At 41.7% G+C, this 27,969-nt stretch overlaps 1 protein-coding gene and 2 long non-coding RNA genes across 20 annotated transcripts in view; 1 reads left to right on the top strand and 2 right to left on the bottom strand.

The window, feature by feature from the left end:
• Positions 1-14,405, top strand: part of SLC17A5 (solute carrier family 17 member 5) — a 70,767-nt gene extending 56,362 nt beyond the window's left edge. For 16 of the 18 annotated variants that reach the window (XM_081530111.1, XM_081530109.1, XM_081530103.1 and 13 more), the window contains 2 exons: positions 8,965-9,055; positions 13,022-14,405. In XM_081530111.1, the coding sequence (XP_081386237.1) occupies positions 8,965-9,055; positions 13,022-13,159 (229 nt within the window). In that variant the 3' untranslated portion in view covers positions 13,160-14,405. The remainder of the gene's footprint in view (positions 1-8,964; positions 9,056-13,021) is intronic. The other 2 variants (XM_081530110.1, XM_081530120.1) reach the window with 1 other exon arrangement.
• On the bottom strand, positions 10,886-17,361 carry LOC145521484 (uncharacterized). The gene is made up of 2 exons (XR_014065414.1): positions 17,193-17,361; positions 10,886-12,097 (listed from the first exon to the last, which is right to left on the bottom strand). It is a non-coding gene; the product is annotated as an uncharacterized LOC145521484 (long non-coding RNA).
• A 6,303-nt stretch (positions 17,362-23,664) lies between these two features.
• LOC145521476 (uncharacterized) lies at positions 23,665-26,136 on the bottom strand. Its single transcript, XR_014065408.1, has 2 exons — positions 25,509-26,136; positions 23,665-25,274 (listed from the first exon to the last, which is right to left on the bottom strand). It is a non-coding gene; the product is annotated as an uncharacterized LOC145521476 (long non-coding RNA).
• Positions 26,137-27,969: the final 1,833 nt, after the last annotated feature.

Below are 27,969 nucleotides of genomic sequence, written 5' to 3'. Positions count from 1 at the left end.
AGAACTCTTCTTTTTTTCTTATTTTTTAAAAATCTTTATTTAGTCATGCTGGTTCTTCATTGCGGCTTAGGCTTTGCTCTAGTTGAGGAGAGCAAAGTCTGCCCTCTGGTTGCAATGTGCTGGCTTCTCATTGCATTGGCTTCTCTTGTGGATCAAGGGCTCTAGGGTGCGTGCTGGCTCAGTAGGTGTGCACACGGGTTCAGCTGCCCTGAGGCACACGGGGTCTTCCTGGACCAGGAATCAAACCCACATCTCCTGCATTGGCAGGCAGATTCTTTTACCACAGAACCACCAGGGAAGCATGTTCCAGAACTCTTTTTTATCTTCCCAAGCTGAAACCCTGGACCCATTAAGCACTAGCTCGCATTCTTCCTCCCTCACCCCCACTCCCTGGCAAATGCCCTTCTTCTATTTTCTTATGTTTATGAATTTGACTGCCCTAAGACTGACTCAAATCCTTAAACAAGGTTTCAGTTTACATAATAATTAAAGCATGAAGTTGTTTTTAAATTTAAACGTTTAACTATCATCACCTCTGTAAAAACATTACATACACCACCCAGCTAGAATAGGACCTTGGTGAAGGCAGAGTTCTTCAGAGACTTAACATTCTCAGGGCTCACCATGGAGCTTGGCCCATGGCGAGGATTTAGTTGGATGGATGAATGCCCAAGACCAGGCCAAGTTATTTGTCCAATTCTGATCTTACCTATGTGCAAATATATTTGTTTAGTACTTGATAGCTTATAAACCACCTTCACAAGCATTATCTTGTTTGATCCTTAGAGCATTCCTTTGAGAAAGGCATTCTTGACCTCTTTTATGACTGAGAAGACTCGGATTCAGAGAAGTCAAGTGACTCATCTTGTATCACCCAGCTAATAAATGATAGCGCCAAAACTTCCCCTAGGATCCTACTTTTAAGCCCAGAATTCGTTCAATAGCTGTTTCTCTGGAAATATTCTTTGGGCCACATTCTTCTAGAATTCTTTTGTGCCAGTTGACACAAGGTAGGGGGTGGGAAGACTGTGTGAATATTTTAACCCAGAGGATTTGGTGCACTTAATTTTTTTAGAATAACGAATATGAATTTATTTTTGGAGAAAAGACAAGTGGACTCCTACCATCTTTCCCCTACCCCCAATTTTTCACACCTAGACTACCTCAGAATCTTCCGATTCCTATTAATCCTCAGTCTCCCATCCCTTCAATAAATACTTCTAGTTAAGCGCCAATAAACTGATGCTCATAGAACTTTCATGGACCTTTGAAATCATTCTACTACAGTCTCTTGTTTTGTACAAGAAGTCCAAGAAGGCACCACAGGATCAGTCTTTGCCTGGCTGCAGGCAGAGTCCTGTCTGCTGCTCCACGATACCTTCTGCTGGGGCTCATTCTCAGCCTGTGGTCCATTACCCTTCCTCCCCATCCATATGAATCCTCCCCAGCTCACATCCCAGTTCTTCATTAAGCCTTTCCAGACCCCTGTGCTTTTTTTCCTCTTCCTTTTCTCAGTTTATAATTTTATGCTGGATACCATAGTTTAATTTGTAATTATTTCTGAATGTAACTCTTCTCTTCTCTCCCCAATCTGCTTGGGAGCTTCCTCAGACTGAAACATCTTATATATCCATATCACAACTTCTGCACAAGGAGAAACACCCCCAGTCCATACTTGTTGAGTGGTTGATTTATATCATACTAAAAAAAAAGAGGAGCTTCAATCTACATACCCTTAACAGTGGGGAACCAAGGAAAGAAAACAAATAACAGTTGGATATTGGGCCAAGGAACCATTTGAAACAAAAGATAGCCAAGCAAAAGCTCTGGTGCTGTCAGCCCTGTGAGTTCAGGGCCCAAGTCTGTCCTCTTAACCCCTGGCAGTACCAGGGTCTGGTACTGCGCAGGGCCATTGGCAGTGCTGTCAATAAATTACATGCATGGAAGGAGGAAAATAGATTTTCTTTTTCTGTTATTTTATCTTATTTATTTACGTTTGGCTGTGCTGGGTCTTTGTTGCTGTGTGGGCTTTCCTCGAGTTGTGGCGAGCAGGGCCTACTCTAGTTGCAGTGTGCAGGCTTCTCGTTGTGACGGATTCTCTTGCTGCAGAACAAAGCTCTTGGTCTCATGGGCTTCAGTAGTTGTAGCTCCTGGGCTTTACAGCACAGGCATAATAGTTGGGGTGCATGGGCTTGGTTGTTCCCTGGTATTGGGATCTTCCAGTACCAGGGATCAAACTGGTGTCTCCTGCGTTGGCAGGCAGATTCTTTACCAGTGAGCCACCAGGGAAGCCTGGAAAACAGATTTTTGTATTCAGTATCATATCAAAATCCTTTCTAAAAAACTATCTGTGTATTGACCTTACTGTGTGTCAATCAGCACTTTGCTTTAAGACTCTTTCTTATGAGAAACGGGGGAAGAATTTTGTAAACTTTACAAGCTAGAAAATGTTAAGTATACATGTTGTTGAGTTTAGAACTAAAGGAGCTTTAGAATTCCCCAGTGGTCCAGCGGTTAAGGCTCCTCACTTCTAGTGGAGGGTGCATAAGTTCAATCCCTGGTAAGGGAGCTATTAATAAGATCTAACATGCCGTGCAGTGCAACCAAAAAAAAATTTTTAATTAAAAAAAAACTAAAGGAGCTTAACATAGTGAGGAAAGAGAAGAATACTTGAAAAGTAAATTAACCTCAAGAAAACTTTGTTAAATATAGTGACAGTTTGAAAGATCAAATACAAACATAACTGAAATAATTAAGAGCCCACTGACATGGAAGGAGTGAACGCGTAAGAAGCCATTTCAGCGGGAGGGCCTACGCGGGAGCCCAAAGGCTAAACACATCTCTGCCCGGGACTTGAAGCGGACCTGGTATTTACAAAGTAGACTAAGTCTCATTACAGAAAAGGATTCAAGGCATAGCAATAATTAAAGGACTGAAATATGTTCCCTTATGCGATTGATTAGAAAAGGAATCTGGAAAGGATTTCCCTGGAAGTAAGTTAAACGAGTGACATTGTTATTATAAACTACAGTATATAGTCTATACATGCAATGTATACAGTGTATAGTTCGTACATGCAGTGTATACAGTGTATAGTTCGTACATACAATGTATACAGTGCATAGTTTGTGCATACAGTGTATACAGTATATAATTTATACGGTGTATAATTTTATCATAGAAAGTTAGAACTAGGAAAGATTTACAGTATTGTCTATGCAGACTGCAGTCCATAGACCACTGGCATCACTACATGAGAGCTTGTGCAAAATGCAGATTCTCAGGCATTTCTCCAGACTGAGTGAACCAGAATCTGCATCTTTAGATCCTCAGGGATCTAAAGGATACTTTATATCCCTTGTCCTTTCAATCATGAGGCCCAGGGGTGGCCCAGTCCTCTAGTGCATACAGTTCTGTTCAGTTCAGTTGCTCAGTCGTGTCCGACTCTTTGAAACTCCATGAACCGCAGCACGCCAGGCCTCCCTGTCCATCACCAACTGCCAGAGTCCACCCAAACCCATGTCCATTGAGTCGGTGATGCCATCCAACCATCTCATCCTCTTCTGTCCCCTTCTCCTCCTGCCCTCAATCTTTCCCAGCATCAGGGTCTTTTCTAATGAGTCGGCTCTTCATATTAGGTAGCCAAAGTATTGGAGCTTCAGCGTCAGTCCTTCCAACGAATATTCAGGACTGATTTCCTTTATGATTGACTGGTTTGATCTGCTTGCAGTCCAAGGGACTCTCAAGAGTCTTCTCCAACACCACAGTTCAAAAACATCAATTCTTTGGCGCTTTATGTCCAAGTCTTTATGATCCAACTCTCACATCCATACATGACTACGGGAAAAAACATAACTTTGACTATACAGGCTTTTGTTGGCAAAGTATTATCTCTGCTTTATAATATGCTGTCTACGTTTGGCATAGCTTTTCTTCCAAGGAGCAAGCATCTTTTAATTTCATGGCTGCAGTCTCCATCTGCAGTGAATTTGGAGCCCTAGACAATAAAGTCTGTCACTGTTTCCATTGTCCCCATCTATTTCCCATGAAGTGATGGGACCAGATACCATAATCTTAGTGTTCTGAATGTTGAGCTTTAAGCCAACTTTTTCACTCTCCTCTTTCACTTTCATCAAGAGGCTCTTTAGTTCTTCTTCACTTTCTGCCATAAGGGTAGTGTCATCTGCATATCTGAAGTTATTGATATTTCTTCCAGCAATCTTGATTCCAGCTTGTGCTTCATCCAGTCCGGCATTTCTCACGATGTACTCTGCACATAAGTTAAATAAGCAGGGTGACAATATACAGCCTTGACATACTCCTGAGCCACCTGGGAAGCCCATTATTCAGGTTACTAGGTTGTATTACATTTTTGACCCATAGTATTTCTCATTAAGTAAACTGTGAGCTCCTTGAGAACAAGAACTATGTTTAATTCATTACTGGACATGAGAGTCCTCTGTAGTGGTGGACACAAGTGACATACTTAATTTTTTGTTAAATGAGCCACCACAGTGAGAAGCCCATGAACTGCAATGAAGAATAGCCCCTGTTTGCCACAGCCAGAGAAATGCCATGCAGCAATGAAGACCCAGCTCAGCCAAAAATAAATAAATAAATAAAATTTAAGAATTATTTGTTAAATGAATGAATGGATGGGTGGATGACAGCAATAACTGGTGTTTACTATTAAAATGGCTTACTAGGTGTTTACTATTAAAATTTACTATTAAATTGGATCTCCTTCGTGCATTATAATTATAGTTAGTTAGAAACTGATGAGAATTGATTCCAAGGAAGACATTAGTGTGTGTGATGTATTTCTTACACATTTGAGGAGTATCTTCATAATCAACAATTTTAGTTCATCCTTTTCCCTCTTACTCTGAGAATAGTCAATAAATTGTGGGGAAATAAGACATAATTTTTAAAAATGTATTCAATGGATTATTTATTCAGCATCTGTTGTCCAAAGTGGTATGTGTCCTGGGCACACCCAGATTCTGTTCTTCAGGAGGTTGAAATAATCAACTATAGGTTATTTTTTTTTAATTTGTATTGGAGTACAGTTGATTTACAATGTTGTATTAGTTGGACAGCAGAGTGAATCAATTTGCTGTATATGTATATGAATCTATTATACATATCCATATATCTTCTCTTTTTTAGATTATTTTCCCATGTAGGTCATTATACAGTATTGAGTAGAGTTCCCTGTGCTATATAGCAGGGCCTTACTAGTTATCTTTTTTATATATAATAGTATATACATGTCACTCCCAGTCTCCCAGTTTATCCTTCTCCTCCTTTCCCCTCCTGGTAACAATAAGTCTCTTTTCTACATCTGTGACTCTATTTCTGTTTTGTAAATAAGTTCATTTGTACCATTTTTTTAGATTCCACATGTATTATCATATAATATCTGTCTTTCTCTGACTTATTTCACTCAGTGTGACAATCTCTATGTCCATCCATGTTGCTACAAACGGCATTATTTCTTTATTTTTTATGGCTGAGTAATATTCCATTATACATATGTACCACATCTTCTTTATCCATTCCTCTGTTGATGGATATTTTACATATCTGTAATAATGCCTTATTGAAAACAGTCATCACTGAATTCAATCTGTAGGAAAAATCAGTTTTCTCATGCTTAATTTTTTACTACAAGCCCCAGCATTATAGATTAATAACATTCCAATATTAAGTACTGATTTGGAACCAGGCATATTGAGTAAAATTTTAGAGTCTTTCTTTCTTTCTTTTTTATAGAATAAAGATAACCTTCCTCTTGGGGTTCATTTTACTATTAAAGTGGGATAAGATATAGAAACTACTTAGAACCCTGCCTGGCATAAGATTTTTCAATAGGCAGTCAGTCCTGTTAGCATGTAAATATATGTTGACATGGTATCTTCTGAGCCTTTTCTTCTATGGACTAAAATAGATATTTTCTATGGATAATTTTGTTACCCAGATTTGAAGGGATTTGAGTAGATTTTAACTGTTAATCCCACAGAATTCTAAGACTCGAATAGCACAGAAACCAGACTGAGCCCATACAACAATTCTTTTCCCCCAGGCTCTCATCAATCTTTCATGGCCTTTCCTTGCCCAGTGTAATATAAGTACTTGAATGAGCTTCTTGGTGCTGACATTTAGAATTTCACAACATTCATCTGCACTTAATACCTGTCACTGAAAAGGCCTGGCAACGTTGCAGTCAGTTCCTCCTACTGCCAAGGTGTTAATGCTTTAAAAAAAAAAAAAGGACAAGTTCTGCCAAGCTTGGTTAATTTAAGATCTGCTCCCTAAAGGGCATAAGCCAAAAAGTTCTGAGCTCTTTCGTTTTGTTGTTGTACACTATGTACGTCAGTTTTCGACATAAAAATTTGTGATGTTTATAGATAACTGAATTGGTTTCAGCAGGATATTTTATTTAGGCACTGTGTCAATCAACTCAGGATGCCATAAAAATACCATGTGGCTGAGTAGCTTAAAAAACAGAAATTGATCTTCTCACAGTTCTGGAGGCTAGAAGTCCGAGGTCAGGGTGCCAGCTGGGTTGGGTTCTGGTGAGGGCTCCCCTCCTGGTTAGCAGACAGTCACCTTCTCACTATGTCCTCACGCGGCCTCTCCTCCATAAGAGCTCACACAGAGAGAGCAGTCTGTCTTTCATCCTCTCCTGGTAAGGCCACCAACCCTATTAGGTTGGGAGCCTATCTTTATGACCTCATTTAACCTCAATTACTTCTTAAAAGCCCTGTCTCCAAATCCAGTCACATTGGAAGTATGGGTTGGGGGAGGACACAGTTCTGTCCATAGCAGGCACTTTTCCACGTCTAAAATAGGCCGAGGAATTTCAAATCAGTGGTCTGCAACCGAGGTACTGAGGATCCTAAACCTGACAGAAACAGTATCATCCCACAATAAGACTATATGGTCTAATAAATACTAAGCTTCTTTCATTTTGACCACAATTTTATTTTATAATATCACTGATTATCTCATTAAAAAGGAAAAGCTCTAATTGGACTTTGTATATAACTTGGTGGCTTTGGGGCTTCCCTGGTAGCTCAGCTGGTAATGAATCCGCCTGCAACACAGGAGACCCCGGTTTGATTCCTAGGTTGGAAAGATCCCCTGGAGAAGGGATAGGCTACCCACTCCACTATTCATGGGCTTCCCTGCTGGCTCAGATCGTAAAGAATCCGCCTGCGATGCGGGAGACCTGGGTTCGATCCCTGGGTGGGGAAGATCCCCTGGAGGAGGGCATGGCAACCCACTCCAGTATCCTTTTCTGGAGAATCCCCATGGACAGAGGAGGCTGGTGGGCTACAGTCCATGAGATCGAGAAGAGTTGGACTCGACTGAGCAACTAAGCACTGCACACGGCACAGGTGACTTTTATGAAAAATAACTTAATTTACTTGATTAACTAATTTTTAACTCCACCACCACCATTGAGTTTTCTTGCTAAAAATATCAAACCTAAATCTAATGAACCCTCTAGGATCTCAAGTCTGTAGTCTGCCAGGACCCTATGGACTGTAGCCTGCCAGGCTCCTCTGTCCATGGAATTCTCCAGGCAGAAACACTGGACTGGGTTGCCATTCCCTTCTCCGGGAATCCTTCCGACCCAGGGATTGAACCCAGGTGTCCTGCGTTGCAGGCAGATTCTTTACCGTCTGAGCCACCAGAGAAGCCCATAGATACTACCAGTGTACAGGAAATACAGGAGACATAGGACTATATCAAATGATGCTTCAGTCTACAAAATTTAGAATGTAGGGCCATCTACAAGACAAAATCCCAAGTTCTTCAGTTCATACACACAACTGTCGATACACCCAACTTAGAATACTGTTCAGCAACCCTAGCATGTAATCCAAAATGCGGCATGCTGTACAATCCTTTGGAATCAAGCCCCAGGAGAAGGTACTTTGTCCCTTTGTCTCCAGGGGACAAAACTCCAGCAGCCAGTGCAGCCAGAGCCCCACAGGACCAGGCGTGGGGCCTGAACGACTTCGGGTCACACTCCATTTCTCTGGTCAGCATATATTGAATGAGCACATATGTTGCACTGGCCACTGGAAATAATAAAGGGGAGTAAAATGTGAGTTTTCAGGGAGACTATGGGGTCAAAATTAGCAAACTTGAATTAGAGAATGATTACCTCTTAAAACATGAAGTACTAGCTTTGAGGAAAATAAAGATTCTGAAAAGAATCTTTATCAATAGCCATTTTTGTCATACACACGCAGTATTTATAAACTCAGTTTTTCTATTTCTGGGACAGTATGCAGGGATTTAGCTACAAGAAGATATGTAATAAGTTGAACAAATAAGTTGTGAAATTGTGCTTGATATCTCATTTGTATAATAATACATTGTTATATTATTACATATATTAAAATATATACAGAAAAAAATTAGGATATTTACCAAAATGTTAATGTTGATTATCTCTATATAGAAGGATTACAAGTAATTTTACTTTCTTCACAATATTTTTCTTATTTTAAATTTTTAACAATGACATGAATTTTGTAATCGGGAAATAAATTCCTTTTTTAACTTAAAAAATTTTAAGATGCATGAAGCTTCCTAGCTAGATACCATCAGCACTTCTCCATTTCACTGTAAAAGGGATCATTTCAGTGGCTGTGTTCCTCTATATGATGCTAGAACTGGTGAAATGCAAGGTTTTCACCAGCTAACTACTTAGTCCTATTTCAGTAAGACATTGCATTTAAACATAAAATTTCACAAGAATACAGCATGGGAATGTAGCTCTCTATGGACAGAAGCTACTTAAATGTGTAACACAGGGAACTGCCTGGTGGTTCAGTGGTTAAGATTCTGCACTTCCATTGCAGGGGGTACAGACGAGTTCAATTCCCACCCGCCCCCAAAAAATGTGTAACACATTAATAAACCTCCATGAAAATGTTTCTGCAGGTATGCTGGTATTCTCCTGGGTATCACGAATACCTTTGCCACTATTCCTGGAATGATTGGGCCCATCATTGCTAGAAGTCTGACTCCTGAGGTAAGTAGATAACTTAAAACCGAAAAGGTCTAAACAGTTCATTTGAAACCGCACATCTGTATCAAAGTTGAGTATATTTAATTAAGGATAAAATTCTGAATGCCTATTCTTATGCAGTTATTTACAGCAATGAAAAGCTAAATGCCTTAGTAAGTGAGAAAGTATATTTCAAAGAACACTCTTTGAATTTATTCAAAGTTAAATGGAGATCTTGTGACTGAAACCACGCAAGTCCTTAAAAGTTGTGATATTATACCAGATACATGACTTGTATCTTTGGTTTGAACAAATAAGTTTGGCAGTGTAGAATTATTCAAGAAGTGGAACCACAAAGGTATCAGGAAATCATGTGCAAATGAACAAAAACAGTTGAAATCATCAAGAATGTTTAGAAGAACAGGAGATTTAGGAAGATGTATGGATGTCTTTGGGCTTCCCTGGTGACTCAGCGGTATAGAATCCGCCTGCAGTGCAGGAGACACAGGTTCAATGAGGGTTCAGTCTCTGGGTTGGGAAGATCGCCTGGAGAAGGAAAATGGCAACCCACTCCAGTATTCTTGCCTGGGAAATCCTGTGAACAGAGGAGCGAGCCTGGCGTATTACAGTCCATCAGGTTGCAAGAGTCAGACACAGGGCTTCCCTGGTGGCCCAGTGGTAAAGAGCCCGCCTGCCAGTGCAGGAGACATGGGTTCAATCTCTGGTCTGGGGCTATCCCACATGCCACGGAGCAGCTAATCCGGTGCACCACAGCTACTGAAGTCCATGCACCTGGAACCCGTGCTCCACAACAAGAGAAGCCACCACAATGAGAAGCCCGCATCTAGAGCGTAACCCCAGCTCATCGCAACTAGAGAGAGCCCTTGTGGCAACAAAGACCCAGCAAGGCCAAAATGAATAAACAAAAAAAAAGTCAGACATGACTTAGCAACTAAACCACCACCACCATGAATTAGTGAGCCCTGAAATAGTCGAACGTATATTCAACTGGCACTTCTTGAGTGCTTATTCGTGTGACAGATACAAAGGATTCGAAGGCAAAATTGCAAATTCTACATTTGAGAAGCTCATTATTTGAAGGTTCTATGTAATAAAAGTACAGTGTGACAAAGGCAGAAAAAAATGTGTGCAGAGTGCTGTGGGCACAGAGGAGGGAACAGCCAGTTTGTGGGGACGGAGCCTGGAGGGGCCCCCCGGTGTCCAGGCCGGGGAAACACTGTGGACCCGGGGCTGGTCTGCCCTGAAGCCAGAAGGCAGCCTGAGGCCAGATCACTAGGCAGGGACTCTGAGTTCTATAAGAAACCAAGTTCAGCAACCTCAAAGGCCCTTTCAAACTCTAGTTTTCCTACTGTTTAAGAAAATCTAAAGGACTAGTGAAATTGGATTCTTCAAGAGGCTGATTTAAATCTCTATAAATAGACTTAATTTTCAGTCTCTGTGATGAAATTAACACTATCCAATCCTTAGGATTTTCAGGCTATGCCTGCAAATTGTCTTATTACCAAATACTCTGCCTTCAGACACGCGTGTTCACTGCAGGTGGCGCTCTCTGCCATTTCTAATTCCTTACTCAAGTGAATCAGTGCCTCCTTGTTTAAGGTTTTCTCTCCCTTAATGGAAAGGAATGTTGGGACTTCTCAGCATGATCAGGTCATAGATGTTTAGCCTTATCTTCCTGGAGCATTGTGGCAACACAGGAACCTAAGTCAGCACACTACCATGAGTAATTCCATACATTCTCAACAGTCCTGGCATTTCTGCTGGGAAGATACAGACTCCTGAATTCAAGTCTTGAATGTTTGTGAAGTGGAAATGAACTGGATTTCACATCTGTTGTTTTAGCATTTGTTTAATATTATTAGAAGGCCATTCTTGTAATTTACTATTTTATTTTTTTATACTTTTATTTATTTTTGGTTGTGCTGGGTCTTCATTGCTGTGCGTGGGTTTTTGCTAGTTGTGGCAGGCAGGAGCCAGTCTTTATTGCGTTGTATGGGCTTCTCATTGCAGTGGCTTCTCTTGTTGCAGAGCACGGGCTCTAGGTGTGAGCTTCGGTAGTTGAAGCACCTGGGCTCAGTAGTTGCAGTTCCAGGGCTCTAGAGCTCGGACCCAGTAGTTGTGGCCCAGAGGCTTAGTTGCTTCACAGCATGTGGAATCTTCCCAGACCAGGGATCGAACCTGTGTCCTCTGCATTGGCTGGCGGATTCTCACCCCCTGTGCCACCAGGCAAGTCCAAAAGGCCATTATTTTTTTAAAAAAGGAAAAGCACATTTGCCTTTACAATTGTAATTACTTACAATTAAAGTTTACTGCACAACCACAAAAATTTCATGGAATGAGTCAGAGCATAAATAAATAATGAAATAGGAAGTTCCCTGGAAGTCCTGTGGTTAGCATTTGGCACTCACTGCCGTGGCCCAGGTTCAGTCCCTGGTCAGAGAGCTGAGATCCCACAAGCTGTGTGACATGGCCAAAAAATAAGAAGAAGGAGGAAAGAAAAGGTCAGAGCGGTGCCTGAGGTTCAGTTTTGTTACAAAGAAAACAGTATTCTCTAAAAACTAGTGGAATTTTTTTGTTAAGAGGCAAACTAGGAGCTTTGTGAATTTCTGATACTGTTGATTGATTTTAAGTCACCCATTGCCTCCAGATAACACTGAAGTGTTATTTCATCCTGTAGATCACACAGAGCAGCTTTGTCTCGGAATCCTAAGAAGTTGTCTTAAACCTGTCTCTCTGATATACAACTATAATTACTGACCGACTTCTACCCTAGGATGATGACACATTGTTAGCAACCACATCTAAATAGTCCCTAAAATTTAAGAAGCAGTTCTAAGATTTTTTTCACCAAAATACATTCATCTCAGATAAGCATAATTAACCACAGAGTGCTCCTTTCTTTCTTTTTCCTTTTTTCCTAAATAAGTGACTTCATGCCAGCTTCCAAGTTCCTGGTTTCCTTTTTCTTCCTCCTTGCCAGTTCTGCTGCTTGCTTTGTTTTTCTTTGCTGAGTGCTGCAAATGTAGCACTCTGGTTACACTGAAACTGAAAATCAAAAAAAAAAAAAAAAAAGGTTATTAAAGATAGTCACGTGACCCAGAGAGTTAGGTAACTACTGGATATTTTTTACATAAATTATTTTTATTGTGTGAAAATGTCATAATTCATAATGATAGACTACTGGATATTTTTATACCACTGGATTACACACTGTATCTTTTTGATCTGTTACCGACAAAGCCCATCCACGTCATGTGTTGCATGCCATTGAAGAGCCCTGCAGGATCTTTCAAGCCAGGTCTCAAACTTGAACTTCAAAGTCCATCTTAACTCATCCTTACTTGATCTGCCCGTGACACCTCCCACGTGAGAACTCAGGAGGTGATGTGCTCGCATAATACTAATACTTTTGTAGTAACACATGATTCGCGGACATACCAATGTTTTATTTTTAGTAAACTTTTTCTTGAAGTATAACCTGCATTTTTAAAATGCACAAATCGTAGTAGTAGGACAGATTTTCACAAAGTTCAAACATTGATGAAACCCGTGCCCACCCAATCAAGAAACAGAATGTTATCTCCTGGCACAGTGGCCAGGTGTCACTTCCTTTCTCTTTCACCCCCACCAAGAGGACCCACTATCCTGACTTCTTAACACCATAGATTAGCTTTGTCTGATTGGCTTTATATCAATAGAATCACTCTGTACTCTTTTGTGTTTGGCTTCTTCTGCTTAACATTTGGTGAGCCGTATCTGTGTTGTTGTGGGTCATTCATTCTCATTGCTGTATAGTATTCCATTGAATACATATGCCACAAGTTCACTGTTGATGGACATTTGTGTTGTCCAGGTTTTACGAATAATGCTACTGCTATGTAACAGCGGTCTTGAGACACCACCTTTTTTTAAAATGGACCACAAACAAGATATTTTTGCATTTGCATCTTTTTCTCTCTTTCTCTGCAGAACACTATTGGAGAATGGCAAACTGTTTTCTGCATCGCTGCTGGTATCAATGTATTTGGTGCCATTTTCTTCACACTATTCGCCAAAGGTGAAGTGCAAAACTGGGCTGTCAGTGATCACCGTGGACACAGAAACTGAAGGAACCAATAAATAATCCTGTCTCTATTAATGTATCTTTGTTTATCATGTAACCTAAAAGTGCCTTTGATATTTTAATGTGTAAGCAATCTATATACAAGAAAAAAGTGTACTGTATTAGATTTGTAAGGCTTGTAATCATGAAATGTCACTAGTTGCCAGATAAGCAAAATTAGCTATTTTTAATTATTATTAACCTGTTTGCTGGAACTTATAATTCAGGGTCACATACCTGGCTGCAAGTCAGGCAACCCGCAATAGGGGAGTTCTATTTATTTATAAGACCATACCTGAAGAGATGAGCTGAAATAGACCCCTCTATACCTTTGCTTAATTAAGGTGGATAATAATTCTCAGGTCTTGTTAAACATCTGTTTTTGTACACCTTCCTCAAAAAATTATTTGTCATCAGCAATCCCTGACACATAGGTCTCAAACTTTAGCCTCTCCATGGAGCTGGCAGCCACTGTATCATTCAGCCTGGCAACTTCACTGAGGGAAGCATGCCCAGGCAGCTGCCACACATTCCCTCTCTGGCTTCAGGGACAGTGCCCAGCACTTAGGCAGCATCCAAGACCAGGGTCAGCGCCAGGGCTTTGGATGGTCTTCTTCCCCTGGGGCTGTTAATGTGTGGATGAAGCCCTGAGCCAACAGGGACAGCGTGATCCACAGTCATGGTTTCCATGCACCCTCTCCCTTCCCTTCCCAGCACACTGGAGTATTGCCTAGCATGTAACCTGCAAAAGAAAATGTGATGCATAATTAGCCACATATAACATCATCCTTAATGATCCTACCTTCACGTGGATCAGAGTATAAATCTTCAAGTCCTGTGTTCTAGGAGCTACACCAGAATAATTAAAATATAAAAAGAAGAAAAACATTTTCACATTTTTTTTCTGTCTATCTTACACCTAAGTGTCTGGTTGCAGTTCAAGGTTAAAGTGACTTCTACTTCCACATTACCTGCAGCCGGTGGTGTAATCATCTTTAGTGCTGGTTTCTGAAATCTTATTTTTCCAGTTTTTCTTGGACCATCTTCCAGTGGTTTTTAGCATGCTTTGAGGGCATTTGTGTGATTTACTTGATTTATGTTTTGTTGTGTATGTTCAACACTACCTGTAATATTTTAACTAAAGCTATTTAATGTAATATGATGTGTATACATTCTGTAAATTAATTTTTAAATCTGTAAATAGCTTTAAGTTGCTATGGTGATATTTCTTTTATAAATCATCAAAATAAACCTTTTTGGAATGATTTTTTGGGGGGGGGGGTATATGACAGTGCTATGATATCTTCTAGTATCCACAGTGGCTATTTTACATCTTTCCTGCCGTCTCCCTCAAACCACAGGTCGACCTCTGCATGCATCTCTACCACCACCTGGGCAGGATACTTAGGTCCTCTGAGTGATGCAGCATCACAAACCCCTACAGCCATCAGCCTGCCCTTCCTGCTCTCAAAAGGGTCCACTCTTCCCACTAAAACATATGCTTGCATCAGTGATTATATCTTCTCCAACTCCACTAGACCTTGTTTCAGTAATTCCTCTTTAATTTACTTCCTCAGTCTCTACTTCTCTTCTTGTTCTTTTCCTTCTGTCTCAAAGACACACAAAAGCCTTCTCTAGCCTTTAAAAAGCAAAAGTTCCAGGGACTTCTCTGGTGGTCCAGTGGCTAAGACTCTGCACTCACAATGCTAGGGGCCAGAGTTCGATCCCTACTCAGGGAACTAGATCCCACATGTCCCAACAAAGATCCCGTGTGCCCCAACTAAGACCTGGCCAAATAAATAAATACTTTTAAAAATACCAAACTCTCCCAGGGACATAAAAATGGTCCAGTGGTTAGAACTCAGTCCTTTCACTGCCAGGGGCTGGGGTTAAATCCTTGGTTAGGGAACTAAGATCCTGCAAGCAGTGCTGCTTGGCACAATAATAGATAGATGATAGATAGGGTTTCCCTGGTAGCCCAGACAGTAAAGAATTGGCCTGCAATGCAAGAGACCTGGGTTCGATCCCTGGGTCGGAAAGATCCCCTGGAGAAGGAAATGGCAACCCACTCCAGTATTCTTGCCTGGAGAATCCCATGGACAGAGGAGCCTGGTGGGCTACAGTCCATGGTGTCCCAAAGAGTCAAACACAACTGAGCGACTAACACTTTCACTTTTCACTTTCAAATAGATATACACACATATATATATGGAATATTTCTAGAGTGATACTCAAGAGACTGGAAACAGTAGTTCCTTCTGTAGAGAAAAAATGGTCTACAGGGTGGGGAGGTGGAAAGGAGATTCATTTTCACCTTTTGAAACGCAACAGTATAACCTAGTCACATAAAAATATCACTTAAAAAACAAGACACCTGTTACTCAAGCTACTGTGTAATCCCCAGGCTTTCCGCTGCCTGATGGACATCCCCAGTGAGCTGTCTTCACTTCACTTGAGAAGTTTAAATCCAGCCTCACTCCCTCACCCCATTCCCCCGATAAACAACCCTGCCCATCATGATCCTCACTCCTGTTAGGGGTTTCATCTCCCTGTCACTGAGGCTCGGGCTTGAAGTCATTTGTTACTCTTCCTCCTCCCTCATCTCCCACCTCACCCTCAACCCTGTTTATAACTAACCACCTGTACTTTCCATCCCAGTCTTTCTAAGACTCTGGAATTTTTTTTTTAATCTCTTTGGCCATGTCCCAAATAAGACCTTTGCAGCTTTTGTTTCCACCTGGAATAGATAAGTAATCTCACTGCCTTTAGTCTGAACCTCTTCTGCCTGACTTCCCACCTGTGCTGGGTTATTAGTCCAAGTACATCCCACCTCCCAGACCAGGATGCTCCCACAGAGTGAGACACCCCCACTCCACTTCCCTCTACCCACCCAGCAATTCCTTTACCCAGCATGTTGCAGACCACTGGTGGCAAAGTGCTGGGGAGACCGAACAGCAACATTTTAGTTGCTTAACGAATACTTAGTAAATAACTCTTTGTTAAATGTATTGATTTTTTTAAAACTCATATATTATTTTTTCAATAGACTGTTTTCCTCTCAAAAAAGAAACTGAATAAATGTAACACTCAATGCAGAAAGGATATGCTAGCCTCCAAGTAAGTTATAAGTGGCAGTCATTGGTGAATGGTTTTGAAAGTATTTGAGAATAGCTCAGTCCGATATAGGCAAAGTAATTCTCCTCCCACTTATACAGCAAGTATTTTCCACAGATTCATCAGGTGCTAGGCTTGTTCTTGTACCTGCAATACAGTGTGATAAAAAGCAAACCCCTTCTCCCATGGAGTTCACATCCTGATTTATCAATCCTTTTCCTTCATGGGGTCCAGCCTTGGAAACCTTCCATGGAGATTGTCATTATCCACCTGACAATCAAATCCAGGCAAACAAGCATGCCAGCTGACCTCAGGAAGCCGAGTTACGAAAGAAACAGAGGCAACGCTGGAGTCAGCAGTTTGTATTAACCATTGTAATGTCCTTCCTACTTCAGCCTTTGTTTCATTTTCAAGAAATCAGAGATGTTTGAATTTAGATCCTATTACAAAGTAAATGATTTCTCTGAGGAAAGTTTATCACTGTTAAATAAAATTGCCCCAACAGAAAAATAGTGGTCAAGTATTTAAATTTAAAGGCAGGAAGAGCCCTATAGGAAACGACCTGGTTCCTCTTCCTCTCAGGAAAAGCATGTTACTGCCTCAGATGACTAGGTATGAGGTGAACGTCTAATTTCTGTTTAACAACTAAATAATCTTTTTCATAGAAATGTAAAGTGGATCACAATGCCTTTTCAAATGCCTCTGTCTTTTAGAGCAACCATAAGAAAAGCCAGTTATAAAAGTTTGTGCTTTAAGAGGGTAAAGCAGAAAGTAATTTCTTGGAGCTCTGCTAGGGCAAGCTTTGAGTACAGGAAGTACTGAGACCAAATGAAATGTAAGCCGCTTTCCTGCCACCCTTGTCCGTGCGCCTTGAGGAGGAAGAACACTGGTAGTTTTCCGAGCGCCAGCTTACTTTCACTTTACCTTGACGTAGGGGGAGGAGGAAGCTGACGTCCGGCCCTGCCAGTCCTGTGCTTCTCGTGAGAAGCCACGATTGCACAACTGAGCTGGAAAAGGAGTCGAGTGAGCAGTTTCCTCTCACACAGCCTCCCTGCCGCGATGGGCTGCGCGTGGGACAGGGACTCCTCCTTCTGTCCTAGATACTATGTCAAGTCTCTTCCTGTCATGTTCTCTTCAGCGGAAACCACTGAAATATGCGAGCCCTTCGACGGTCACTGCCTCTCGGGGATCAAGTGCGTACTGGCCTCATGGTGCGTTAGAGCCATTAATAGCCCCTCACTTTGAGCATTTCACAATTTCACCTTCACTCCACAGCCTGAAACTTGAGCTGCCCACAGAAGTTTGGTTGAGATTGAAAGTGATCGGGATAGGATATACAGCCTGGTCCTTTTAATGCTCAAGAACTGTTTGTGAAAAGTACTGGGATGCTGTCAGAGGAAATTCCAATCGGTATATTGTATAAATTACCTATACAATATGTATGATGTGCGTGCATGCTAAGTCACTTCCATCGTGTCTGACTCTGTGACCCTAAGGACTGTAGCCCTCCAGGATTCTCTGTCCATGGAGATTCTCCAGACAAGAACGCGGGAATGGGTTGCCACGCCCACTTCCAGGGGATCTTCCCGACCCTGGGATCGAACTGGTGTCTCTTGTGTCTCGTGCATTGACAGGCAGATTCTTTACCACTGGTGACACCTGTGAAGCCCAATATGTACGATAATGCACTTTTTTGTTTTTCCACAACAGAGCTACTTTAGGTGTCTGCTGTGCTTTGAGTTCTGTCATTAGTGGCAGGGCATTCACAGAGGCCTCTTTTTAAAAAAAAAAAAAAACACTGACATCACTAGAAGGGGCTATACGCTTTTTTTATTTGGCTGTACCAGGTCTTAGTTGCAGCATGTGGGATCTAGTTCCCTGACCAGGGATTGAACCCTGGTCCCCTGCATTGGGAGCTCAGAGTCTTAGCCACTGGACCACCAGGGGAGTCCCCCACAGAGGTCTCTTTTTGATCGTCATCAGCTACATCAGAATATGATAGGTGACAGCACGTGTATACCACTGTCACATAAGTTACCTCACTTAGTATCCACACATATACCCCCGAATATGGGATCCAAGATACACGCTCTGTTAATGGAGAGGTCTTTGCAGCTTACAGGGACCCCACCAGCAATCCTGGCTCCCCGTGCCAACTTCAACCAAATAAGCCCACTGACTCAAACTGTTACATCGAGTTGGGAATTCTGTATCACTATCTCAGCTCCATGTATGATATTAGGGAATGTGTAGCTATTCTATGTTTATTCTATAGCACTATGAATCTTTTTAATGTTTTCTACAAACCTAAGCATGTTGACATGATTCAGTTGCTTCTACGGAAAAAAATAAAAATTCATTATTTCTATTCCTGAAATAGAAAGCATTTAAAAGGGGGAAGGAACAGAGGAGCCAAGGACACCAACAGTGACTCTGCAACTACCATTCCTGCTATCAGCAAAAACAGGTGATGGTTAGAGCCCGCCGTCCATGTGTGAGGAGCGCAAAGCAATCCTGAGAAAGAAAAACAGAAACTTGAAAAATCAGGCTCCCTGACTTCAGACTATATTATAAAGCTAAAGCAGTATGGTATTGGCACAAAGACAGACTTATAGATCAATGGAACAGAATGCTGCTGCTGCTAAGTCGCTTCAGTCATGTCCGACTCTGTGCAACCCCATAGACGGCAGCCCACCAGGCTCCCCCGTCCCTGGGATTCTCCAGGCAATAATACTGGAGTGGGTTGCCATTTCCTTCTCCAACGCAGGAAAGTGAAACACGAAAGTGAAGTCGCTCAATTGTGTCCGACTCTTAGCGACCCCATGGACTGTAGCCTACCAGGCTCCTCCATCCATGGGATTTTCCAGGCAAGAGTACTGGAGTGGGGTGCCATTGCCTTCTCCAATGGAACAGAATAGGAAGCCCCAAAATAACCCCATACACATATTCTCAATTAATCTACGACAAAGGAGACAAGAATAATATTGAAGAATATTGAAATCTCTTCAATAAGTGGTGCTGGGAAAACTAGACAGTTACATATAAAAGAATGAAATTAGAACATTCTCTAACACCATATACAAAAAAAACTCAGAATGGATTAAAGACCTAACTGTAAGACCAAAGACTATAATACTCTTAGAGGAAAACATAGGCAGAAGAGTCTCTGACATAAATCACAGCAATATCTTTTTGAACCCACATCCTTTGTTGTTCAGTCGCCCAGCGGTGTCCGACTCTTTGTGACCCCATGGACTACAGCTCACCAGGCATCCTGGCCCCTTACCATCTCCCAGAGTTTGCCCAGGTCACCTCCTAGAATAATGAAAATAAAAACAAAAATAAGCAAATGGGACCTAATTAAACTTAAAAGCTTTTGCACAGCAAAGGAAACCATGAACAAAATGAAAACACAATCCTCAGTATGGGAGAATATATTTGCAAATGAAGAAACCAACAGAGGATTAATCTCCAAAATGTATATTTTGTATAAACAACTCATGCAGCTCAATATCAGAAAAACAAACAAGGCAATCAAAAAATGAGCTGAAGATCTATATAGATATTTCTCCAAAGAGGACATATAGATGGTTAAAAAGCGCATGAAAAAGTGCTCAACATCACTAATTATGAGAGAAAGGCAAATCAAAACTACAATGAGGTATCACCTCACACCAGTCAGAATGGCCATCAACAAAAAGTTTATAAACAGTAAGTGCTGGAGAGGGTGTGGAGAAAACAGAACCCTCTTAAACTCTTGGTGGGAATGCAGATTGGTACAGCCACTATGAAAAACAACATGGAGGCGCCTTTAAAAACTAAAAATAGAGCTACCAAATGATGCAGCAATCCTATTCCTGGACATACATCTGCAGAAAACCATAATTTGAAAAGATACATGCCCCTCAATGTTCATTGCAGCACTGTATACAATAACCAAGACATGGAAGCAATCTAAATGTCCATCAACAGAAGAATGGATAAAAAAGATGTGGTACATATATACAGCGGAATATTGTTTTTGTTGTCATTTAGTTGCTAAGTCATGACTGACCCTTTTGTGACCCCACAGACTATAGCCTGCCAGGCTCCTCTGTCCATGGGATTTCTCAAGCAAGAATACTGGAGTGGGTTGCCATTTCCTTCTCCAGGGGATCTTCCCGACCCAGAGATCAAATCCATATTTCCTTCACTGCAGGTGGATTCTTTACCACTGAGCCACCAGGGAAGTCAACAATGGAATATTACTCAGTCATAAAAAGAATGAAATAATACCATTTGCAGCAACATATACGGACCTAGAAATTATCATACTAAGTGAAGTAAGTCAGACAAAGACAAACATCATATGATATTGCTTAAATTTGGAACCTAAAAAATGATAGAGATAAACTTATTTACAACAGACTCACAGACTTAAAAAATAAACTTATGGTTACCAAAGGGTTTCAAAAGGTGGCAGGGGAGGGATAAATTAGGAGTTTGAGATTAACAAATGCACACTACTATAAAATAGATAATCAACAAGAACCTACATTATAGCGCAAGAAACTCTATTCAATGTTCTTTAATAACCTATACGGGAAAAGAATCTGAGAAAGAATGGATATATGCATATGTACAAGTGAATCACTTTTCTATACACCTGAAACTAACAGAACATTGTAAACCAACTAAACTCCAATATAAAATAAAAATTAAGTTAATTAAAAAAAATCATGTTTGGTTCCCCTCTGGGCTTGGACCGAGTTTGAGGTGATATGCCTAACTGTACCAGGAAGGTCAGGACCACTGTCAGTACAGGGCAATGTTGACACAGTGCCTCCTGCAGGAAGATAATGAAGAAAATCAGCCTGCACACCAAGGACACCTGCTCCTTCTGTGGCAAAACCAAGCTGAAGAGGGGAGCTGCAGTTCATGCATGAAAACGGAGGCTGGTGGTACCTGGACCACACCACCACTGGTGCCCTCCTAGTGAAGTCACCTTAGAGACTGAAGGAACTGAAAGAACAGTAGAAGCAGCAACACTGGAAACATCACCAGCCTATAATAAAAGAATTCATTTATACAACAACCACTGCAACAATAAATTGTGTTTGAACACTGTCAATAGAAATACAAATCATTACAACATTTTTGGAGAGTAATTTGGTAGTAAGTCAAAATTAAACATATTCTTTAAACCAGAAATTCTGCCTATGGTAATCTAGCCTAAAAAGTACTTGAACAAGCACCAAGCATTTTTTAGAGTATTGTCAGTTTTTCATCAGAAAATTTCATAAGGAAATTGTTAAAGAAGTTATGGTACATTCATATAAGAGAATACTATGCAGCCATTAAAAAGTAAGCACACTGAAATAGAGACATAGGAAAATGTCCATACAATTTGTTTGAAGATGAAAAAGAGCTACCTAACAAAACACATTATCTTATTGTATTTTTGTTAAGAAACAAAGAATGAGTTGATATATACATGGGGAAAGATCTGTTAATAATAGTAATATAAAATTAGACAGTGAAAAGAAAAAAATACTGGAAAATATCCTTAGCATTTAGGAACAGAGGAAAAATTATCTTTTTTTAATCTTTTTTTTTTTTTTGGCTGTGCTGGGTTTTAGTTGAGGCACATGGGATCTTTTTAACTGTGGCATGCAGAATCTTTAGTTGCAGCATGTGGGATCTAGTTTCCTGACCAAGGATTGAACCTGGGCCCCCTGCATTGGGAGCACAGAGCCTCAGCTACTGGACCACCAGGGAAGCCCCTAGGAGGAAAATTAAATGGATTTCACTACATTAAGTACTTCTTTCAGCAAAACATACCAAACAAAGTTAACAGATACTGGAGTAGAGGAGATTGCAACATCTTGTCCATAGAAGAGATTAATATCTAGAATATTCAAAGAGCTCCTACAGATCAACAAGAAAAAGTGAGAAAACCCAACAGAAAAATGAGCAATGAATAGTCAATTCACTTAACAGAAGACAAGATGTCAAACAACTATATGAAGAGGTGATTCAATTCCCTTGTAGAGACTGGTCCAGTGGTCCAGCCAGGTGGTCCAGTGGCTAAGACTCTGAGCTCCCAATACCAGGGGCCTGGGTTCCATCCCTGGTCAGGGAACTAGATCCCACATGCCGCAACTAAGTGTTCAACTAAAAATCCTGAGTGCAGCAACGAACCCAGCACAGCCAAATAAATAAATATTTTTTTAAGTAAACAAATAAAAGACTTCCCTGGTGGTAGAGTGGATAAGAATCCTCCTGCCAATGCAGGGGACACAGGTTCCATCCCTGGCCGGGAAAGATTCCACTTGCTGCAGAGAATTCAACTAAGCCCCAGTGTGCCACAGCTACTAAGCCCAAGTGTTGCAACTCCTGAAGCCTGTGAGCCCTCGAGTCCATGTACCACAAGAGAAGCCACGGCATGAGAAGCCCATGCACTGCAACCAAGAGTAGCCCCCAATCGCCGCAACTAGAGAAAGCCCTTGAGCAGCAACAAAGACCCAGGGCAGCCAAAAATGAAATAAGTAATTTTAAAAAGAAATAAATACAGAGGTTATTTTTTTAAATAAATGAATTCCCTTGTAATTATAGAAACAAAAAGAAATGCAAATTAAGATATTCCTTTCAAACCATCAAATTAATAAAAATTAGAAAGTTTGATGCCATCAAGTGTTGGCAAAGGATGTGAGGAGATGGAGATTACTGTCCACAGGGAGAAGGGACTATAAACTGGTGTATCCATTCCAGAAAGCAAAATGATTGCATTTAAATTAAATAAGAATATGTCCTTTGCCCCAGTATACTGCCCTACATCAGGGTATTTGTACCAGAATAATTCTTGCTCAAGTCCTGAAGGGAACGTATACACCACACTGCTCCTTGTGACCGAGCTGGAGGTGAGCCAGATGTGCCTCATTAGGGAAATAGATAAATAAAATGTGGTGAATTTTACTGAGGAATAATATTACCCAAGAACATGCAGAGACCTCAGAAAGTGTTGCACAAGAAGACTTAATAGCACAATAACCATTTCCAAACATTAAAAACCCACACCAAAATGGGATATTTCCCAGAGATACTTGCATAATGGAGAACATATAAGGATCACAGAGTGAGCGGTGGCACAGGAGAGGAAAATGAAAGCAGAATTAGAGAGAAGAAAATTAAAAATAAAAACAGTGGGCTTGCCCCGAACCTAAGGTTCTATAAACAGAAGAGCATTAGATAAAAATAATTTTTAAGCAGGTACTCTGCACGTGATGAAGATGGGTAGGGGGAGAAATACTTCACTTTCTTCTGTTCACTCTTCTTCGGCATTAATATTTTGAAAAATAGAAATATTACAGAAGAGTAGTCTTTTGGAATATTAGGGAAATGTTCATAATATGAGGTATAGTGTGATTCCATTTACTTTTGTTTAATAACAGCTTTTTGAGATACAATTCACACACCATAAAATTCATCTTTTTTAAAGTGTACAGTTCAGTAGTTGTTAGTACATTACAGAGCTATGTCCCCATCACATATTTAATTCCAGAACATTTCATCAGCCCAAATGGAAACTCCATCTCCCCCAGCTCCAGTCCCTGCCAGCCACTAATCTAGTTTCTGTCTCTAACGTGCTGTCTGTTTGTCTGGCTTCTTTTTTAGCATAATGTTTTCAAAGTTCATCCACGTTGCAGCATGCATCCACATTTCATTCTTTTCAGTCCCAAATAATATTCCATTAAATGGATAGATCACTTTTTGGTTATCCAGTCATCAGCTGAATTCTTTCCACTTTTTAGCAGTTAGGAATAATGTTGCTATGAACATTCACGCACGGTGGTTTGGGGGGGCATATATTTTCATTTCTGTTGAATATAGCAATTCCATTTTTGTTTAAATAAAATAGGCATAGAAAAAAAAAAACTGAACCCACACACACACCAAAATGTTAACAGAGGTTATTTCTGGACAGATAATTATTTTTTTCCCTCCTTTGAGCATTTTTATTGATTTAAAATTTTCAAAAATAAAAATTATATAATCAGGAAAAAACATATTTTTTAAAAGAAAAACAGAACCTCAGTGTCAGCCCCGGAACTGATCCCCTGTCCCCCTGTCTTTCCAACACCAAAGTCAGAGCCGCTGGCACTGGAGCTCTTGGCTGGAAAGTTCCACGTCCCCCCCACCCCACCCCCCACCACCACCAGCGTCACCACTTTCAAACCTTACACCTCACCCTGGGCGTAAAGTGGCTTCTGTGGCCTACAAAGTGGCCCTTGTTGATATTCCTGTCAGCCACAGGCCATGCCAAACGACCCATATTTACTTGCCAAAAAAAAAAAAACACAGGATACCATGGAGGCTGCCATTCAGTTCAGGTAACTTCTTCGCTCCCTATCCCGGAATAATGTCCATCATTTTCACTCAGTTCCATATTTTTAAAGAACTGATTATTAAAGCATGCGCGCGCGCACACACACACACACACACGCACACACACACACACAGACACACACACACCTCTCTTCAGAAGCTCACACACACACACACACACACCTCTCTTCAGAAGCTCGCACACATACACACACAGACACACCTCTCTTCAGAAGCTTGGACTCCACTGCAGTTTCACTGCCCTGAAAACCACTTAACGGCGCGCAGATCGGTTTGCCCTGGACACCAAAGAAGTGCTCCAGATTTGAGCCACTGGGTGGCGAAACGAGAACTGTGGGCGCTCCCCGTTTGGGTGGGGCGGAGCAGATATTTCTAGCTCTCAGGAAACTGGAGTTTGACTCATATTTTAGCTGACTCGTGAATCAGAACCATCAAAGGCTAGATTTCTTTTGTCTGAGCAAAGAAGATGACTCTTACAGCAGCCATCCCCGCGCTCGCGGAGGGAAAACACAAAGAGAAGAATCCGGGATGACTCAGCCCCGGCCGCCCGCGGGCGCGGGCCGCTCCAACAATGGAAAGTCACAGCGGGGCCTCAGAACTGGGCTCCGGGCACCCCGGAAGCTTAAAAAAAAAAAAAAAAAAGACTGTTACTCTTTTCTTTTTTAGCCTAAAATGCAGAACTAACTTTTCAGATTACTGTCCACTGATGATACTTCGTAAAACCCACAGTAGTCGTGGGACCGTATTCCCAAAAGCCAGGGTCATCATGGCGGGAGAAAGACGCCTGGAGACCCCCCCAAGTCTACTCCCGTTCCCCAAGGGGGTGGGCAGGACCCTCATGTTCTCTTCACCCACCAAAAACTATCCTGAAACAGGCACAAGAACCCACATCACAGCCTCAGCGTCCAGGCGCGGGGTGAAGGCTCGGATCTCGAAGGGAAGAACTTGCCCCACGGCGGGAACACGGTCTCGGGGAGGGAGCTGGCCCGGGGCCTGGTGGTGAGGAGCTCTCTTCTGGAAGAAAAAAGCCGTCGTCTATTACAAATGTGTTGAGCTTGGAGTATCTTTTCTGGGACTTAGTGACTCTCGAGGAATATGGCAGCTGCCGCCAAGAGTCGAAAATCAATAGAAGATGTTTCATATCCCAATTTCTGCCCTCGGCCAGCTTGCCGATGCGCAGGAAGAAAAGCGTTGCCGGCCTGGGCAGGCGCTCCGAGCGTCCCCGGGGAGCGCCAGCAGGGCCCCGGGGCGGCCGGGGTTATTTCTTCCCATCCCCCAGCCGCCGGTGCACCCCAAGCGGCTCCAGCCCGCAGCGCCCCGGCTCCGCTAGCCCGGGCACAGCCGGAGGTCCCAGAGGCGGTGCTGCGCTTTGGGGCGAAGGGCCAGGGAGGGGGGTGTGCGGACCGAAGAGGGGAGAGAAGGCGGGGGGGTTGGACCTCTTCCGTGTTCCACCCGCGCTGGCCGGCACCCTGCGCCCTGCCCAGGACGGCTTCCTGCCAGCCCAAACGCCCAGGCTGCCATACCAATCCACACCTTGCTCCCCTAAAATCTCCCTCCCAGCCTCCAAGAACACATCTTATACCCTAGTATATGAGAGTCCCTCTCTGAGATATCTCTATGGTTTGGTATCCAAAACCAAGAATTGTAAGAGGTGCAACTAGAGATTATCATACTAAGTGAAGGAAGTCAGAAAGGGGAAGATAAGTACCATATGATATCACTTATATATGGAATCTTAAATATGACACGTGGGATAGTCCCTGGAGGTCCAGTGGTTAGGACTCCTTCCACTGCAGGGGGCGCAGGTTAGATCCCTGGTCGGGGAACTAAGATCCTACAAGCCATGCCACCGGGTCATAAAGTAAAATACATTTTAAAATAAAATATGATACAAATGAACCTATCTAGGAAACAGAATAAGACACATAAAGTATAGACTGGTGGTTGCCAAGGGGATGAGGGGAGGGAGGGGGTGGATTGGGAGTTTGGGATTAGCAGATACAGACTGGTGTATATAGAATGGATAAGCAACAAGGTCCTACCTTTTAGCACAGGAAACTATATTCATTATCTTGTGATAAACCATAATGGAACAAAATTAGGAAGACTGTATCAGGCTTCCCTGGTGGATCAGTGGTAAAGAATCCACCTGCCAAGGCAGGAAGTGTGGGTTTGATCCATGGTCGGGGAAGATCCCACTTGTTGTGGAGCAACTAAGCCCATGCCCCACAATTACTGAGTCCTTGCTCTAGAATCTGAGAGCTGCAACTACTGACCCCATGTGTCGCAACCACCGAAGCCCGTGGGCCTAGAGCGCACGCTCCTGGCAACAAGAGAAGTCACTGCAATGAGAAGCCTCACACCGCAACTAGAGGGTAGTCCCTGCTCGCCAAAACTAGATAGAAGGCCACGCAGCAACGAAGACCCAGCATAGTCAAATAAATAAGTAGTCAAAGAAGAAGAAGAATGTGTATACATATATAACTGAGTCACTTTAGTGTACAGCAGTAATTAATACAGCATTGTAAATCAACTATACTTCAATAAAAATAAATTTAAAAGAATTTTTTAAATATAGCGAATGATCAAATGGCATTCAATATTCCCACACAGAAAGTTTCCACTGGTGTCAATATCTCATTTATGCCACAATCTGTCAGACAAGAGTCATAGAGAACTAAAATGCTAAATTTTAAAGATCAGTTCAAAGTTGAACTTTACCACAAAGCTTGAAAAAAAATGGTCATCTCAGAATCTCACAGGGATAGGAAATTGTTAACAACAAAATTAAAAACTATAAAAATAAAATAGGAAATACCCATATTATACTTGACATGAGCCATACATTTTTTTTCTTTTTATAGAATGAATGTAAATCCCCAGTTGTTTTATATATAAGAGGAGCCTGGTGGGCTACAGTCCATGGGCTTGCAAAGAGTCAGACACAACTGAGTGACTAACACACACACACACATACACACACACACACAGTAGTAAAGAACCTGTCTGCCAATGCCCGAGACATAAGAAACTCGGGTTCCATCCTTGGGTAGGGAAGATCCCCTGGAGGAGGGCATGGCAGTCAACTCCAGTATTCTTGCCTGGAGAATTCCATGGACAGAGAGGAGCCTGGTGGGCTACAGTCTATATGGTCACAAGGAGTTGGACAGGACTGAAATGTGCACAAACAACCTATATTTACAACAAACATTCTAAGGATATCCAGACTGCTTGATGGATTACAGTGATATAAATACATACAATTTAGGGTTGACCAATTTGAATAACATATTTCTACTTCTTGAGTTCTCTTTAA

Source organism: Giraffa tippelskirchi, chromosome 9 (genome assembly GCF_054371585.1).
Source record: "Giraffa tippelskirchi isolate mGirTip1 chromosome 9, T2T-mGirTip1v1.2.pri, whole genome shotgun sequence".
NCBI lineage: Eukaryota > Metazoa > Chordata > Mammalia > Artiodactyla > Giraffidae > Giraffa > Giraffa tippelskirchi.
This window is presented reverse-complemented; position numbering and strand designations above follow the sequence as displayed.